Source organism: Oryx dammah, unplaced genomic scaffold (genome assembly GCF_014754425.2).
Source record: "Oryx dammah isolate SB20612 unplaced genomic scaffold, SCBI_Odam_1.1 HiC_scaffold_7, whole genome shotgun sequence".
Classification (NCBI taxonomy): Eukaryota; Metazoa; Chordata; class Mammalia; order Artiodactyla; family Bovidae; genus Oryx; species Oryx dammah.
This window is the reverse complement of record NW_024070191.1, coordinates 14,704,192-14,722,424: the sequence shown is the minus strand read 5'-3', so window position 1 is coordinate 14,722,424 and position 18,233 is coordinate 14,704,192. Positions and strand designations below refer to the sequence as shown.

Below are 18,233 nucleotides of genomic sequence, written 5' to 3'. Positions count from 1 at the left end.
ATTTGCTAGTAATTGCACGTATCCCATCTGTCAGAACTTATCACATGAGCACATCTAGATACAAGGAAGGCTGGAAAATAAACGTTATTCAGAATGGCTGTGTGCCTGCCTGACATTCAGGATTCCATTACTGGGATGACAAAGAAGAGAATGGATACTGGATAATGTGAAGCATTCTCTGCCGCAAGAGTTAAAAGAAAAGTGCCTGATGCATTTCATCCCCAGAGACTGAAGATAGGAGGTCAATCATTACTAACTATTATGAGATTTGAGAAAACCACATGCTTTTATTTAAAAGTCCTTTAGTCCTGCTAAAGTTCCCATAGTACAGTACAGTGTTGATCACTCAGTCATGTCCAACTCTCTGTGACCCCGTGGACTGCAGCCCTTCAGGCTCCTCTGTCTATGGAATTCTCCAGGAAAGAATACTTGAGTGGGCTGCCATTCCCTTCTCCAGGGAAGATCTCCAGGGGATCTTTCCGACTCAGGGATCAAACCCTGGTCTCCTGCATTGTGGGCAGATTCTTTACCATCTGAGCCAACAGGGAAACCCAAGGTTTCCATAAGCCAAATCAAATACTAGATAATACACTGCTGGGTTCAGTCCATGAATGGACAGAAAATCAGACAGGCACACAAGAAAGGTTAGCTTTTTCACTGTTGTATTAAAAAATGTTACTTTGAAGGCACATCAAAACAGTCACAATGTGTTGGGAGTTAGAACAGTATTCTGAATTATATTTCACCATTTCCTCCAGAAAAGCCATATTTTGTTCGTATGTGTCTTACTAGAAAGTTTGCCTTTGACAAATGATTGACACATCTATGAAATCTGATGGATATTAAGTGAAATGTCCCTGGATCTTACTTTGGATCTATTCAAACAAACACAAAGAAAACAGGTCAGATCTGAGAGTCTCTTGAAACCAATCGTTAAGCATTTCAGTAGACATAAACTTCTTGCAGATGCATATTGCATGCCATGCAATATTGCATTCAGACATCTTCTCTATACCAACTTTCGTCCATAAATGTCTCTCTGCTCTGCCCATGAGTTCCTTATTAAAGCAGCAACTGATGCTTGTGTAGTGAAAACTCTGGGCCACCAGGCGAGCTGTCTGCGGACCGTTAACCTTCCGGCTCTGTTATTCAGGAGTTTGGCATGCTGTGTGTGCATGGGGGGGACAAAAAAGAAACCAGAAAGCTCCTCTGAAGGCTGGATAATGAAGACGAGAACTAATCAATTTCTTATGGCTTTTCCAGGCTGATTTTAAAAGCGAGGTATTTGTCCTGGGTAAGCCTCCGCGTAGCCCAGTGATGTCCAGGAGGACCCCCGGCTCCCCTGTCAGAGGGCTCGGCGGTTCCCACAGGGTAGGGTCAGAATGCCCCGCCTTGAGCCAGGCTCCTAGCCACCCCTCCGCCCTCGGCAGGCTGGCTCTTCCTTAATTGTCATTGCCATACTTTGCCAGCGAAGTAGGACTGGACGTACCCTTGAAAGGAGATGATCTATTGATGATGAAAAGTTACGAAGTCAGATCAACACGGAAATCCTATCCTGCGTCTGTGAGCAGTGTGCTTCTCTTTTATGCGTGTGTGCAAGCCTTCCAAAAGCCAAAAAGCCATGTCCCAATTCTCCTCGGTACACAAAAGGGCATGGCACATGTTGTCTTCTATCCGCCCATCTAGTGTAAATCACCACTCTCCCATCGCTATTTTTAGTGCAAAGAATAAAGCTGCTGCCAATCATATGCTGAACTTACACCCTTCAGGGCATGTTTGGTTCTGGGTTGTTCAGTTTATTTGGATTTCCTTTAATCCATGATCCTTGTTGTAAAATATCTTCTTGCTCTGCTGGCATGTGCTGCATTCGCTCCACGACCCTTTCAAGCCAATGCTACTTCTCTGGGTTCCAGGGTCTCCCAGTCTCTTGAGAGCTTTTAATGAACTTAAAGGTCAGATTACATTCCCTTTGACTACTTAGTTCTGTAGCATCAACAGCCCTTGAAAATAAATTGATTCTAACTGGTGCCATCAGTTCTGAAAATGACAGTGGAGGAGTTTGAGAATTTTCATCTCTGCATGTCAGTCCTTTCCCGTTTCTATTTTAATGGATGCTGGTTCAGTCTCACATGTTTCATCACACGATGAAGTTGTGGTTCTGCGGGCTTTTAAGGGCTTGATGGCAAAGATTTCCTTTTCTGTTTTTTAGAAATGTAGATACTTCTCTGTGTTTAGGCCATTTTTGTGCTTTTTGCTTTGCATAATAAGACCTGATTTTGCTTCTGAGGCAGAGATTTGTTGTTGCCATAGAGAATGAGGAATGTTGACTAGGAAAAAAGTCTCATGGAAGGGCTTTCCAGAGCCAAAACAAAAAGAAAGCATTTTCCAAAATTAATATGGCCCATCCATAAACCTCCTTGGGTCAGTGAGATGGTATGCTTTGGGTCACCTTAAGTTTTTTCTTTGCCAGATTCTTACATTATGTGCTTATATGTTCTATTATACATGGTTGTATGAAACACAAATATTCTATATTCTTTAGATTTATGAAAAGTTGTATTTTTGTAATTTAAAAATAATTTAAATATTAAAACAACTGTATAATGTAAGAAAGAAAAATATATCTATAAACATGGTACTGTTATTAAGAGAATTTCTTTTTTTTTAATTCTGCTTGGAAAGTACCACACCTAACATTTTCTAGGCGGCAGGGGGTGGGGGGGGCGGGGAGGGGGAAGAACTCTAGAACTGCTTATAGCTCTTTCCAAGATTTTTTCCACTTTAGTATTTAAAGTAATGGTCAATATTTATGTAAGAATTATCTAATTTTAGGACAGACTTATTATCTGAACTAGAAAAGTATATATTTTACTGATACCAGAGATTCTAGGATATTTCAAACCAGCTTTCTTATGAGCAGTGGTTTGTGGTTGGTTCTGGCTTTGAAATTAGCATGTGTTTAAAACCTGTCTCTCTTGTATCTGCTTTTGACATCACTAAAAAATGGCTACACTAGGAGAGAAAAAATAGATTGCTACACTGTCAAGGAAAAAGCTAATATTTAGGATTCTACAAAAATATCATGTTTCATTGAATTTTCTAATTTTTATTGTGCTGTTAAGACTCATTGTGAACTGAAAGTCACTTAGTCGTGTCCAACTCTTTGTGACCCCATGGACTGTAGCCCACCAGGCTCCTCTGTCCATGGAATTCTCCAGGCAAGAATACTGGAGTGGGTTGCAGTTTCCTTCTCCAGGGGATCTTCTGACCCAGGGATCAAACCCAGGTCTCCTGCTTTGCAGGCGGACTCTTCACCTACTGAGCCACCAGGGAAGCCTTGAATGTCACTAATGTATCTGGTTCTATATTTATCACAAAACCGCTAAGAAGTTATAAGTAATAGAAATGCCTGAGCAGATAGTGAAAATACAAATGAACACAGACCAAAAATACTGGTGGCTAAAGACCGATCCTTTCTCAGAATTTAAAATCTGAGACAGGTCAGAAACACAGATGAATATCTATTCCACATCGCTCTGTGGTCTTTAAAATAGCCTTTCAAAGTGACTCCAGGCTGAAGGAACTTGGCGAGAACTGTCCAAAGGCATTAACACTTTTTAACATGTTGCTGCCGTTACTCACCATTAGGTGGCAATAGAGTGCAGACACAGGTCTTTGCCTCAAGCTTTGTGCCCAGTTTCAACATCAGGAGGGGGAAAGCAAAAGACAGCCTCCCACAACAGTTCAGCTGAGTATCCGCACAGAACATAAACACTTGCCTAAAGGAAGAAATTAAGATGTGACTTTAATAAGCCCTCACTATCTATTCCATCATAAAGGAATCCACGTTTCCACAGATGTCTTTCCTTTGTTACCCATTCAATTGTCAGAGAGCTGTGACAACTGACGTTGGTTAATTTCCAAGTGTCTCCATCACATAAAAGCAATTAATTTTAAAACAATAATTAAACTTCATTTTTCAGGTCAGTAAACTAAAGCCCAAAGAAAATTTCTTAATACCACAAACAGGTAAGAAGAAGGAACTGAATTATAATTTTGACTCTCTATATTGGATTAAAGAAGAAGGAACTGAATTATAATTTTGACTCTCTATATTGGATTAAAGATGACTATAGTCAAAATTATAATGCAGTTCCTTCTTCTTACCTGTTTGTGGTATTAAGAAATTTTCTTTGGGCTTTAGTTTACTGACCTGAAAAATGAAGTTTAATTATTGTTTTAAAATTAATTGCTTTTATGTGATGGAGACACTTGGAAATTAACCAATGTCCATTGTCACAGCTCTCTGACAACTGAATGGGTAACAAGGGAAAGACATCTGTGGAAATGGGGATTCCTTTATGGATTCCCTAAGGGGGACATGACCTAAACCATCATTGTGTCTGAGTCCTTGATTTCAGCAATAAGGAGACTGAGGTGCGTATCCAAGGTCACACAGTTAGTCACTGCCAACGCCAGAAAGACACAAGCATGCCCTCACAAGTACCTATACTGCTCACTCCTCTGTTGACCAAATACTTTTAAAATAAATTATTTCAGTTGGTGTAACTGGTCATCTTTCCTCCAAACTGGTTCCCAGATATCCACATTCACATAGAGATGAGTCCTATCAAAGGAAACCTCAGAAAAGTTCTAAAACTCTCTATTATAATAGATACAGAACTTCTCTGCTAATAAAAGCTGTGATAAATCCTGGCCTGAGTATGTGAACAGTATAGAAAACTAGTGATTCAGGAAAAAAAAAAAAAAGTGGGGGTGGGTCCTTTAAAGGATATGAAGGAAGTATTGGGAAAGATTGGTTAAAAAACAAGGATGTTACTGGCTGACACACCCAGGAACGCGAATTATTAAGACACAGAGGCCCCTAGAATTAAGGTAGCCACGTGATTCTGGCAAAAGCCTGACTTTCATAATTAGCAAAGAGATGGTTCATTTAAATAATTTAGGAGATGAGTTGAATTAAAGAAATTAAACTAGTAGAACTATAATGACAACACTGGAAAGGTGCTATATGGGTTGTAATAAGTAAATTTTTTTAATGTTAACAATCTGATTTTCAAGTTGTATTCACATTTTAACAGAGGTAGCAATGAAATTAGACCAACCAGTTTAACTAAGCACTGATGCCATGATGTAGAAGTGAAACTTTTACTCAACTCAAAAATATCAGAATGGTTTAAAAGCGTGAAAATAGGCATGCCATTTTTAGAGCACAATGAAATATATTTTACAAAACATTTTCTCTTAAAGCAAGAACATATACTATTTTCTTATAACTTTGTTATGCACTGTAAATGGCGCTATGACTTTTTGTGTGTGAGAGAATTAGTAGCTATCTTGGTATGAGATTTGAAATATGGCATTTTAGATGTTCTTAAGTTGCATTTTTAAATGTAGTATTTTTGAGAAACTAACACCAGCATTTTCAATACCATGTGGCTTGAATGCATAATCTTTGGCCTGAAATCTTACTCCTGGAAATGTGTTCTAAGGAATAGCTCAAAAGAAGAAAATATCTCTTTGTATAAAAATGTTTATAGCTTTGATATTTATGATAGTGAAAAAGGCAAGATCAATCTTAATTTCAAAAGCAAAAAAGAGATGACTAAGACAATCAAAAAAGATATATATACATATGTGAGGGAACATTATTCTGCAGTGATTTAAAATGAAAAAGAAGACTGAGAAAAGGAGAGTGGAAATTATTATAAAACATAAATAGCAACTGATAAATACAAATCTTATTTCTGCATAAAATTATATAAGATATATATGTAATATATCATATATATATGATTGAACAAAAACTTGAAGAAATATAGGCTTAAGAATGACTTAACTTTACCTCTTCATTTATTTAAATTGATTTAGTCTTAATCTTTAAATAGTATATTTTATAATTTTAATAATAAATACATTGTTAGTTATTTTATATTTATGTACAGGCTAAGTATTATACTCTTAAGCCATACATGTGTCCAACAATTTTTATCCACTCTTTAATCTTACACTTATATATTCCATGCATAGACTGTTGAGTGAAATTTCTAAGAATATTGCTGGTAAATAGTAGGTTCCAATTAACTGAAAGCTTGAAGTTTTAGTAGTACATTCAGTTCAGTCGCTCAGGCGTGTCCGACTCTTCACAACCCCATGAATCGCAGCACACCAGGCCTCCCTGTCCATCACCAACCCCCAGAGTTCACTCAAACTCACGTCCATCGAGTTAGTAGTATAGTAACAAGCACCTAGTCTTCTATGCTAGACAGACAGCTTGGATGGGAAGGGAATGGATAAAGAATGCAGGAAGGGAGCAGGTTATAGACTTGTAGACTAAAAGAAACCCCAGAGTCACCCTCCATTCTTGAACCAGTGGGGTTTCGATGGACAGTTTGCAGGGGGAATTCCCAGTCTCTCAGTTATCCATTTATAACTCCGGGATCCAGGAACTGACCCTGAAGTCTAATGTCATGGATCTAAAATCTAATCATCAATAAGGAATCACTTTTATAATTGCCATGCAATTTGTCATTCAGATTCTGATTTATCTCATTTTTACCACATAGCCATCATTTATAAGAGAATGGTTTTGAAGTGTGTTGTGAATGAACTGTGATGCTTTTTTCCCCCTCTAAAAGGTAACATTTAGACAGTTGGTATAAATGACATTGAATTTACATATTCAAGAAACGTGTTAACTTTCATTCATTGAAGTATTTATGTGGATATATGGGATTCAAAGGCTTGTCATTTCCAATATTATAAGTATCTATTACAGATACTGGTCTTGATGCTTAGTTTAAAAAGAAAGGAAACTCTTTTGAGAGTTCAGTGCACTGGGAATTTCTACCAATATTTCTCTTCTCAGGTAAAATGTTACGTGTTACCTGGATATTGTTTGTTACATGCAATTTAAAACTCTCTGTTTTCTGTTTTTAAAAATGCATGTGTTTCCTCCACATTGAGAACAGAGAGTGTTAATTCAAATGTAGCATGGCATGTCTGCCTCTTGACATGTTCCTCTGTACTGTATGTGAAAATGTTGTCTGTGAAGGAAAAGCATATTAGAATGAATGTGGATACTTTGCTGTTAAGACTACATGTGGTTTATTTTTTGCTTGTTTGAGAAAATGCTGAAGAATAAGGTTGAATGAAGATGTCCAAACTCCCCAGTCTAGTTATTTGGTGTCTTATGTTCTTGCCATTGTTCCTGGCCTTTGAAAAATCAATGGGACTGAGTCTTCCTTAAAGCTTGAGCAGACGAGATTGCAGATATGTTTCAAACATTTGAACTTTGGTTATTTCAACTTAATTTAAAGCATCCTTCAAAATATTTTAATTATGAATCCTGTAGAAACCCTTTATTTGGTTTTTCTTTTCTTCCTCTTGGTTTTTTACAACAGGAAATATTAAATGTCAAGAAAAGTGCCATGCCATTATCCAAATTATCTTTTAATTAGTACCAGTTTAAGCATTGATTACATTGAAAATCATTTCATTTCAGCCACAGCGTCCTGTGTTTACTCATGAAAACATTCAAGGTGGGGGGGAACCGTAAGTATTCTTCTTATCTTATAAATTTGAGACTAACCTTGACCCACAAAATGGACCACTGACGTACCATGAGCAAGGATGATACAACTTTGCACATGAAAGAGACCAGAGTAACTAACACGAGATAAGACCTCCCAGATTAAGAGTAATTGCAATAACTTCTATCTTTCACAACAGAGAACAGAAGCTACTTTTGAAAAAAATCCATGATTTTGCAAAGATTGATTTGCAAAAAACCTTCCAATGCTGTAGTCATTCCTAAGATTTATGAATCTGTCTCTCTCCCTGTTCTACTCAGCATGTAGATTCTAGTAACTGCAGCCTTAAAGACATTGAAAATGTTCTAACATTGTTTTTATACATATTTGAAAAGCAAGAGAATGTCGAAGTAGACCTACAGTGATAAGTTAGTGACATAATTCCGAAGTTCCAGAATGTTGGAAATGTCAGTCTTAAAACATGCATTGTTATTCAGTTATGTGATGTTTACGCAGAGGACCAGGAAAATAAATGCCTTTCACACTTTCTTTCAAATCCCCACCTCCTGATACTAAGTCAAACCAACCCTGAAGGTGTCACAGACTGTCTTTAAGGTTGTCTTTCTGTTCCATTTTGCCCAAGGGAGACATTCAGAGGTTATCCACTTCCTGTTGGCTGAGTCAGGAGCGAGCCCCCGGGAAGGCGAAGTTACATGGCTAAACCTTGTCGGGCTGAGCTGAGGACACATAGTGCGCCCCCTGCTGGCTGGCCAAGTTCCACTCCCCTCAGTTCAGTTCAGTTCTGTCGCTCAGTGCGACTCTGCGACTCCATGGACTTCCGCACGCCAGGCTGGAGCAGAGCAATCCAGCAGGGCCTGGCGATCTCCCAGCCATTAGTCCCTCCTCACTGCTCTCATACCTGGTGCTTAGCTAAAAGCACAGGCCTCAGAAACCATCTCTAACACCAAACTAGCTCTCACTGGGTACAGCTAGAAAGAAATTTTTGTTAATGAAAAGAAAAGGTTTGGAGGAACAAATCATTTAAATTTTCATTTAGTTGGGGAAAAAAAAGTTTAAGTACAACCCTTAAGTCTAAAGGTTGACTTTGTGTTCTTTTTTACACAACTGACTATGAGATGAATCATAGAGAATAAATCCAAGACTGATTAGGTTTCCCGCACTGCATCATCAATGTATTATATTAGCAGCATTTAATCAATTTATGAATTAGGATATAGGTGATGTTACTCTGTTTCATGTCATATGGAGTTAATACTCACATGTGTTTATGAGCTCACAGGCAGGAGAAGGCACATTTTCAATGCCCTGCTTTGAACATTAGAAAAATTCTTTATTAAGTTTCTATTTGGTTACAATGCCAAGTATAGCTTGTTGTTGTTCAGTCGCTCACTCACGTCCGACTGTTTGTGACCCCATGGACTGCAGGGTATCACTTAATCTCTTTCATTTAAGAAATAGGTTTTGATTGAAAATAGGAACAAAATGTTATCGTGTCACTCCAATTCAGAAGTATGGTAAAATATGTTACAGAAAAAGCTGCAAGTTATAGACAGAGTTTCATGATTGGCCGAGCATTTCCTGTTTTAAAGACAAATTTCTTTCTGAGGCATCCTGACCCCACCACCATCATTCATCTCACCAATACATCCTTCAAAACAGCATTTTTTTTTATTGTAATTCGACTGCATTTCCTGTTGTGCAACACTGATTTTGAAAGCCAACAGAGGCAGGAGGATTTCTGAAAGGTTTGTTTATGTTTCCATGAAACTTCCTTTTTTTTTTTTTTGGTGGTCTAATTAAACCAGAATGGTAAGTAAACTTTGACAAGCACACTGGTTTTCATCATGTTAAAGAGAAGTAGGAGTTCGTGCCAATTCCTTTTTTTTTTTCGCTCTTGGGACCTTGAGATTCTTCAAGCAGCTGGGATTTATGGCCTTAAATAGGCCTATTTCTGGGAGTGGTTGGAGATGGGCCTGGGTCAAGGCTGAAGCCTGAAGAGATCCGGTATTTCCCAAAGTGAGAGATGCAGTGTATATCCATAGACTTAGCAGCCCAGGAATGCCTATCTCCCTCAAATGTGAGACCAGAAAAGGAACGGTGGTGAAACTAACTTCCCCCAGGGATGGACAAAAGATACCATTCCTCCACCTGAGCATCTTCAAATCAAACAACAAAATAATCTGACTCCTCCAACCAGGGCTGGCCCCATGCAAACATCCAAATTAAGGAATGTTGGTACTCAAGACCTCCCTGTCTATTTTGCCACCGCTCTAGGATTTAGGCTATCTTTCTTAGTCCTTCCCCACAACCAGAATCCTTTCTCCGTAGAAGACCTCAAAACCCCAAGTGGCTAAAAAGGTTTACCCAGAGAAAACAATGTTAACAGGGGAAGAAATCTCTAACATTGGAATTCCAGGCTTTGCTCTCAGGCCAGAGAAGATAATGTTTTCTAGGTGAGGCTGTTAGACACATCTTATCAGTCTTTCCCCAGTACACCTTCCTCCAGTCCAGCTCTACCCAGACTCCCTCCTCCCGCAATCTGAAAAGTGTAGAGAAGCCAGTGCAGCCTGTCTCTGATTTGTCACATGACATTTGAGTTCAGGTGAGGGAATAGTTTTATTCTACCAAAGCATGATTCTCTTGACTGAATGACATAATCAAAACAAATCATTCTTGTTCCTGAGCAATATCCAATATTACCAACCTTTTAAAGTTGGCTTGAAAAAATCCAAAGTGCCCTGAAATGTGGTTCTTATTTCCTACTTTGGCAAAATTACATTAACTGTTAAGAAGAACAGCAGAAACAAATTCATTAACTTAAAAAAAAAAATCCCCCTCACAATACTGGTAATATTTTAGTAGTAATATGACATTTTCATGTTAACTGCATATCAAATGCTTCCTGACCCTCTAAACTGCTAGAATCAGTGTCCTTCCAAAATGCCAGTCCATATTAATATGCCTGCTATTTTATTACCCCAAATTCTCTGGGTTTATTACTGACTGATGCCACCAAAATATATGCTTTCAAAGAATTCAAAGAAAGAAAGAAAAGTGGCAGCATTCTATCAGTAATACTTTTACATGCAATTATTTCAAGAGAGAGTTTTTACATTAAGCACAATTTTTCCAGGACCTTTTAAAAATGAATTTATGTCTCTAACTCTACTGCTTGAGATCACCACTTACACGGATGCAAACTATGAAATTAAACTATTTTAAAGACTTCCTCCCAGTAAAAAAAAATAAACTTCTCTTTTATAGTAATTTCCACACAGCAATATAAAAGCTTTATCTGAGACATTTTGTACATCTCAATTTAGAATCATTTGAAAATTCCACTTGCAAGTTGCAGTTCCTTGCTTCTGATTATGGCTAGTTAAAACTGTAATTCCTTCTTGTTTTTCTCGGCCTTTTGGCTGAGATTGCAGACGGTAAAGTGTCTGTCTACAATGTGGGAGACTCGGGTTCGATCTCTGGGTTGGGAAGATTCCTTGGAGAAGGAAATGGCAATCCACTCCAGTACTATTGCCTGGAAAATCCCATGGACAGAGGAGCCTGGTAGGCTACAGTCCATGGGGTCGCAAAGAGTTGGACACGACTGAGCGACTTCACGTTGCATAGCTGAAAAGGACACATACCAATTCTCTTATATTCTGTATTATTATTTAATGTCCAAATGATAGCTATCTGTGACTATACAATTGAAGTGCAGGTCGAATTTATAAATGTTAAAATGTTTTAATACAACTCATGAATATTAGAATCTTCCATAAATTTTCCTCATTGTGAGTTCTGAAATGCTGTTAGAGTGGTCTAATTCTTATGAAAGCTTAACTACCTCTAGTCACTTTACAACCTTACCAAAGACTTATACTACCTAATTAATATGTTAAGGATAGGTTCAAAGTAAAATAAATATTATATTCTTTCAGTAGTTTCATAGAAGTGCAAAATTTTTTTTAACACATGCATTTGTCTTGTTTAAGGTTTCAGGCTCTGTATAACTATACTCCTAGGAATGAAGATGAGCTGGAGCTCAGAGAAAGTGATGTCATTGATGTGATGGAAAAATGTGATGATGGATGGTTTGTGGGTATGTGTACATTTCCTTTCAGGCATTTGGTCATTTTATAATTTGCTTATGTTTGCTCCCATGCATGGTTGGATGTGACAGTCAAGCTTTCTTTGATTTCATAATGCCTTTATCTTTCACACATCCGTATGCATTATGTAATCCTAGGGCAACTGCATTTTGAATAGAGTTTAGTATTACTGCTTCAGATATATGTGGTTTCCTGCTGGTTTTATTTCCAAGTCAACTGAAAGAAGAAAATTTCTCTAAATAGCACCAACCAGTAACGACTGAGATCTTAGAATAACAATGAGCTGTCCCCTAGATGAGAAACACGAATATTCTGTTCAGCACAGAATGCTGGTCATCAGCAGTGAGGATCTCATCAGATGAAAAACATCAGAGAAAACAGATGAAATGAACAACTCATGCTTGACTAGGTCTGCTGGAGGTGCCCTTTGTTGTTGTTCAGTCACTCAGTTGTGTCCCACTCTTTGCGACCCCGTGGACTATAGCACGCCAGCTTTCCCTGTCCTTCAGTATCTCCCAGAGCTTGCTCAAACTCATGTTATTGAGTCGGTGATGCCATCCAACCATCTCATCCTCTGTTGCCCCCTTCTCCTCCTGCCCTCAATCTTTCCCAGCATCAGGGTCTTTTCCAATGAGTCGGCTCTTCGCATCAGGTGGCCAAAGTATTAGAGCTTCAGCTTCAGCATCAGTCTTTCCGATGAAGACTCAGTGTTGATTTCCTTTAGGACTGACTGGTTTGATCTTCTTGTTGTCCAAGGGATTCTCAGGAGACTTCTCTAGCATCACAGTTCAAAAGCATCGATTCTTAGGCACTCAGCCTTCTTTATGGTCCAACTCTCACATCTACTGGAAAAACCTTAACTTTGACTAGAGGAACCTTTGTTGGCAAAGTGAGGTCTCTCCTTTTGAACACATTATCTGGGTTTGTCATAGCTTTTCTTAAGAATCCACTGACCCACCTTAGCTTCAATATGTGGTCCAAGTAGAGAGAGGTTCCATTCTTAACACATACAAAACAGCCCCATTCTTACCATCTTGAAAGAAAACTAGAGGTTTTCTGAGAAAATTTTTGTAGACAAGAATATCATACACTAAGTCACAGAGGAAAGAGATAAAAAGGAAACAGATGTAGGAAGATGAAGGAGACAGCTGGTAGAGGTATGAAGGCTTTCTGTAGACAGGCCAGCTGTGGCAAAATAAAGGAACAAAGTCCACATTAGCAACCACAAGCCTCTGCCTCTGTTTATATTAATTCCCCACTGAGAAGAAGAGTAAAATGGCTTACCTGCACAGGGATAAAGAAGATCAGTCATCAAACCAAGACAGTAAGCTCTAGAGGGTAAATGAGAAAGGGAAGTAGAGAGACTGTGTTCACTCTGCGTGAGCTGGAAAACCTAAGGAAGAATTTGGTACATTTGCTCTTCCAAAAAGCTTCAAAGGAATTACGGTATTTGAATCCAAAGGCCATCATCATGATGGTCCTTTATGCATTTGGTTTTACTCCTCATATTAGAAACTTCCCCAATGATAGAACCCTCGCCCGCTAACGGTGGTCTCCCTTTTTTTCTTTAGTGATTTGGTAAGTTGTTCAAATTTTCTACATTTTATGAAGGACCCTGGCAGGGCTATTTGTAAATGAATGCTGTGGCAGTCAGCATGATCTTCTATGAAATAACAAACCTGGGTGGTGATGGCATCCCTGATAAAGCTTTCGTGTTACACTGTGCTAAGGAGCCGTGACAGACGTCCTGCTCACAGATTCAAGCCTTGGTGTGGGCCTTTTCCAGTCCATCCTATCCCACGGCCAGCCCCGTCTTTATTGAGAAGATTGTACCCACATGCATCTCCTCCTCCGCTCCTCACTCCTGCCTAGCAGCCTCAGTGATGGAGCCCCATGATACTCAAGTATCCTTGTTCTTAAAAACCCACCTCCTCGGCGAGATTGTCTCTCCCCTCAGACCAAGAGGCTGAGCTTTTCTCTTTAGCCTGGTGTGATGGGAGCGGTTGGATGGCATCACCAACTTGATGGACATGAGTTTGAGCAAGCTCTCCAGGAGCTGGTGATGGACAGGGAAGCCCGGCGTGCTGCAGTCCGTGGGATCGCAGAGTCAGACATGACTGAGCAACTGAACTGATGGGAGTGCAGCCTTTAAGCTTAAGAAGTGATGAAGGCATCAGGCAGTAGAGATTAGACTGCCACCTCTGTCGTCCCATCCCTTCAATGAGTCTCTCTTCTTTTCCAAACTCTGAGGGCTTGCTCTCTTAGTGAGTTTCAAGCCCACTTGAACTGATGAACTGATATCTCACGGTTGTTACCTGCCGCCCCCCCCCAATTCATTTATCATTTCTATTTTCAGGAACCTCTAGAAGAACCAAATTCTTTGGTACTTTTCCCGGAAACTATGTCAAGAGGCTGTGAATCACTCTCCTGGTTATTTATGCCGCATTTCAGCCGCACATCTGCATAACCTTGCCTGAGAGATCCCGCAGGCCTCCTGCTGTAATGCCTTCCATTTCCAACAGAAGTCACCCACCGTCACCATCTCCACCTGCCACCAAACCACCAGCAACGGAACCGCCATGCCTTGGGGAGATGGGTGGATTCACCTCCGTGTGAACGTGCATATTCCTGCTTTCTGCTCTCAACTTGGAAAAGTGGATGTGTGGCATTAGAAAGAAAACCCTATGCTTAATAAGGGTTGAGCAGTTGAGGCGAAAAAATAAGTGTCTCAAGGAGGCTCCCCTGTCCACTTTGAAAGCTGTTCTCCCTTCAGGCAACCAGAAGATTGTTTCTTACTACTTGCTGTGGTTCGCATTTTCACCTTCTTAGCTTGGCAGTATATTTTCCTTTCACGAGTTTGCCTAGTGTCCTGGTTTACACGATATGACAACTGTACTTCAACTATTGTTTGCCTGCACTTATCTGTTGTAATATGCACAGTGATTACAAAATCTAAAGTAAGAGTAGGAAAGTTAATTCGAATGAGTGTGACTTTGTTGAATTGAATGTGAGTTTCCAGTAGGAGTATTTTCCTGCAGGTTTTCTTCTTGTACTTTTTAGAAGTGCAAACAATAAGTGAATAAGAGCCTTTGGTAATAATCATGAGAATATAAGAGGTTTAGTTAGACTACAAAAAAAATAACTATTGTGTTGTAAAGTTGCATTGCTATTTTATATTAAAATGTAATAATCAGCATAATGAACAATGAGCTCTTAGTGTTTTATTTATCTGATAAAAGTTAAATAAAAGCAGTGTTAGTGACAGGGGCAATGAATTATTCTAACATAGACACTTGAAAGTATGTGTAAGCAATATTCATAGGTAAGATTTCACTGTGTGTACACATACACATCTGAGATTGTATGAGAACAGACAATCCATATGCTATGTTGTACGTTTTATGGAAATGTAGAAGAATCTCACACATTATTTTATAGAAATAGAGTACTTTGGAAGCATCACAAGTATTAAGGCTGGTTTTAGTAAGGATTATGATCAATACAATTATTTTTACTATGATAATTATTTTTGTTCTCTGGAACTCAGAATCCTGGCTACATTTGAGGGCAGGAATATGTTGAGCCTGATTTTCCTGGTGTGTGTAAACTATTTCCTCGGAATACATTAGGCACTTTTTAGAGACAATGTTAAATCATTCAGGTTATATTTGCTGCCCTGAAGTAGAAACCTATGAGATGATATTGGGACCTGAAAGATTTAATGTGGTTAACAGTGCCTGAATTACGCATACCCCGAGAACTAGCTTTGTATTTCTTATGACTTTGCATAAGAACTATTCATATTTGGATCTTTAGCACCTTATAGATAAAACTTTTTACAGCATTTCTTCTGTGGACAGTGATTGATCTTTTCACAATGTACGTAGACTCTAGAATTTTGTACATACATTTGCTCTTTTTTTCGTACAGACTATTTAGTTGTTGAGAAGACAGGGGAATTTCCTAATTTGGTCTTTATCCTTCATTTAAACTAAACTAAAACACCTCCAACAAAGCATCCTTTACATCTCCCACAAATCATTTTTATGACTCGACAGTGTGATTCTGTAAGATAGCACTTATGCAAAAGTTTATGAATATAAGATTTTAGCAGCCAAACTAAAATGTATATAAATACTGATTATAGAGGAATTTCACTAGGAAGAAGGTAAAGAAACATCTTTGAGTAGCCTACCTTGATTATTGTCAAGTTCACAGCCAGCTTTATATTTTAAAGGCTTTGGGTTTGAAATTAGGTCAACTGCATGCGGCTTTGCTGATAAATGAATAATTACCTTTGATGCCATTTATGAGAGAAGACTTCAATATCTGTTGCCTGTCATACTTAAGAAAAATTAATGTTTCTACTCTCTGTATCTGATTTTAAAAGGAAAAATATTCATACCAAGCTTTTAGGTAATTGACTTCAAATTCTTACAAGCAAAGGTCATTGTGTTTTTCTTGAATAGACATCTAATAAATTTTGCTTGAACATATACTTCAGCTTTTCTTCTTGACATTTATCCTTACATGAATTGTGTATTTTATTCCAACCTGTTAGATAAACTCAGATAACATGCATTTGCTCTGTGTTCTCTTGACACACAAATGGAGAAAAGATGCATTTGGATCAGCTCAGATAAGAAATATTTTTTAAAACTATCACCAAAGCTCCTTTGCTAAATACGCTTTGGCTAAAGATTGTTCTTCAGCTAAAACAAAACATTTAAAAATATTTCTGCCTCAAAAATAGCTATTTTTCTAAGGAGAAGTTAATTATAAGAAGTTGTAAGCTCTTTTCAAATTCAACAATCTTCAATTCAACATCCTTGCCCCAAAAAGCTTTATCACCATTGGCATGGCAAACTGTTAATATTTACAAGCACTCAATGAATCTCAAATTATGTGTTGCCATTGGGTGTCATTCCTTTATCTCAACAGATAGTAAGCAGCTAGCTCTCCCACTTGGATCCTTTCTAATAAACTGGAGTCCTTTCTGGCTCTGTGTGCTTCAGCCCTCTTCCATATCTATCACTCACATACTCAGAAACACGAACATTCCTCTGTTGGCAATTTAGTTATGTAGCTTCACCCGAACACCCACCCTGATCCCCTCTGTTCCACTGGGTACTTTCCACCATGTATTAGCTTTCCACAAATGTATGTTCCCATTGTAGGAAGAATATGCCCTGTGTTATTCTTCTAGTCCCTGGTTTTATGAGAACATTTATGGGTAATTTAACCAGGTGAATCTGATCAAATGCAGGATGCTGTTGGTGAACTTTCTGCAAGAGAATCTGCCAAATGATTAGCACTCTAAATATATAAATCTGGGATTTTATAAACCACGTGCATCAAGATCTGGACTTCCTTGTCTCACTGGAGAATTTTATCATCTGTGCTCCTCTGCAGAATCTGTTGAGATGCAGCAGCAACTCTGTCAAAGCCCAAGCTCAAGAATGCCTAAACAGGGACTTCCCTGGTGGTCCAGTGATTCTTAACCAGTGATAGATATCCGTGCGCTCAGTGCAGGAGGCATGGGTTTGATCCCTGGTCGGGGATCCTGTATGCCACATGACACAGGTGGAAAAAAAAAAAAATGAATGAACATAGTACAAAGAATTCCTAAACAGCTTTGCATTTTGCCCAGACTTCTGACTCAGCCATCCCAGCACTGCTGTAAGATCCACACTAGCCATAACCAGCGTTCAGCCCTCCTGCCGTGCTTCCTCACTATGGATGCCAGAACCCTGCATTGAATGCTGAATTTTTTTTCTTTTTTGCTCCAAAATTGATGCTTAGTGACCTATTTTGCTTGATTTTATGTCAATGCACGATCACCAATGAAATTACACCATTAATGGTTGCCTTGGTAGGTAGAATAGGATCCATTTTGTTGTGAAACCAACACAATAAGCCCCGTAGAGCACTGTCTCTACTCGTCGGCCTCAGTGGGCTGCAGACTCACACCCGTGTACCAACCAGCCAGCCGGGTCAGGGGAGGGGCAGCAGGAAGGGACCCTGTGACATTTTCTGTGCCAAATTTTAATCCCTCCTTTGCACGGAGGGGGTTGGAATGAATACACATATGCATGTCCACTGCTTATTTGATAAGAAGCAGAAAGAACCTGATAGGGTAACTGTCTGTTGCCATGATGATCCACGGCTTGATCTCTGTGTGTAGGTGGTCAGTTTGTGTTGCCTGATCGTTTCTTCCTACTGTTTTCCTGATTTCAGCCACAAATGGATCAGATAGAATAAGCACTTTATCAGCTTCCAAAAGCCTATTTACAGATTGAATTATTTCACCTTCCTTTCCAGACTGTAGCCCTCCAATTGTTGTTTATGTAGCAATTATGATTTCAAATTATTTACTCATCATGGATGATTGGGTTAGAGCACAAGCAGAGACTGGCCTTAGTTGTAGAGAGTCTACAATAAGAAACTGTAAACTATTGCCTGTGGACCAAATTCAGCCTGCTGCCTGTGTTTATTTGGTCTGCAAGTTAAGAATGGTTTGTACAGATGAACATGGGCAATTAATCTGATGATA

General features: G+C 38.9%; 1 protein-coding gene across 15 annotated transcripts in view; it reads left to right on the top strand.

Moving 5' to 3' along the window:
• The window catches only part of SORBS2 (sorbin and SH3 domain containing 2), a 209,612-nt gene extending 193,434 nt beyond the window's left edge, over nucleotides 1-16,178 (top strand). For 11 of the 15 annotated variants that reach the window (XM_040243080.1, XM_040243083.1, XM_040243082.1 and 8 more), the window contains 3 exons: nucleotides 7,526-7,575; nucleotides 11,564-11,670; nucleotides 14,037-16,178. In XM_040243080.1, coding sequence (XP_040099014.1) covers nucleotides 7,526-7,575; nucleotides 11,564-11,670; nucleotides 14,037-14,098 — 219 coding nt within the window. In that variant the 3' untranslated portion in view covers nucleotides 14,099-16,178. Of the gene's footprint in view, nucleotides 1-1,263; nucleotides 1,372-7,525; nucleotides 7,576-11,563; nucleotides 11,671-14,036 lie in introns of all 15 variants that reach the window. The other 4 variants (XM_040243075.1, XM_040243077.1, XM_040243076.1 and 1 more) reach the window with 1 other exon arrangement.
• Nucleotides 16,179-18,233: the final 2,055 nt, after the last annotated feature.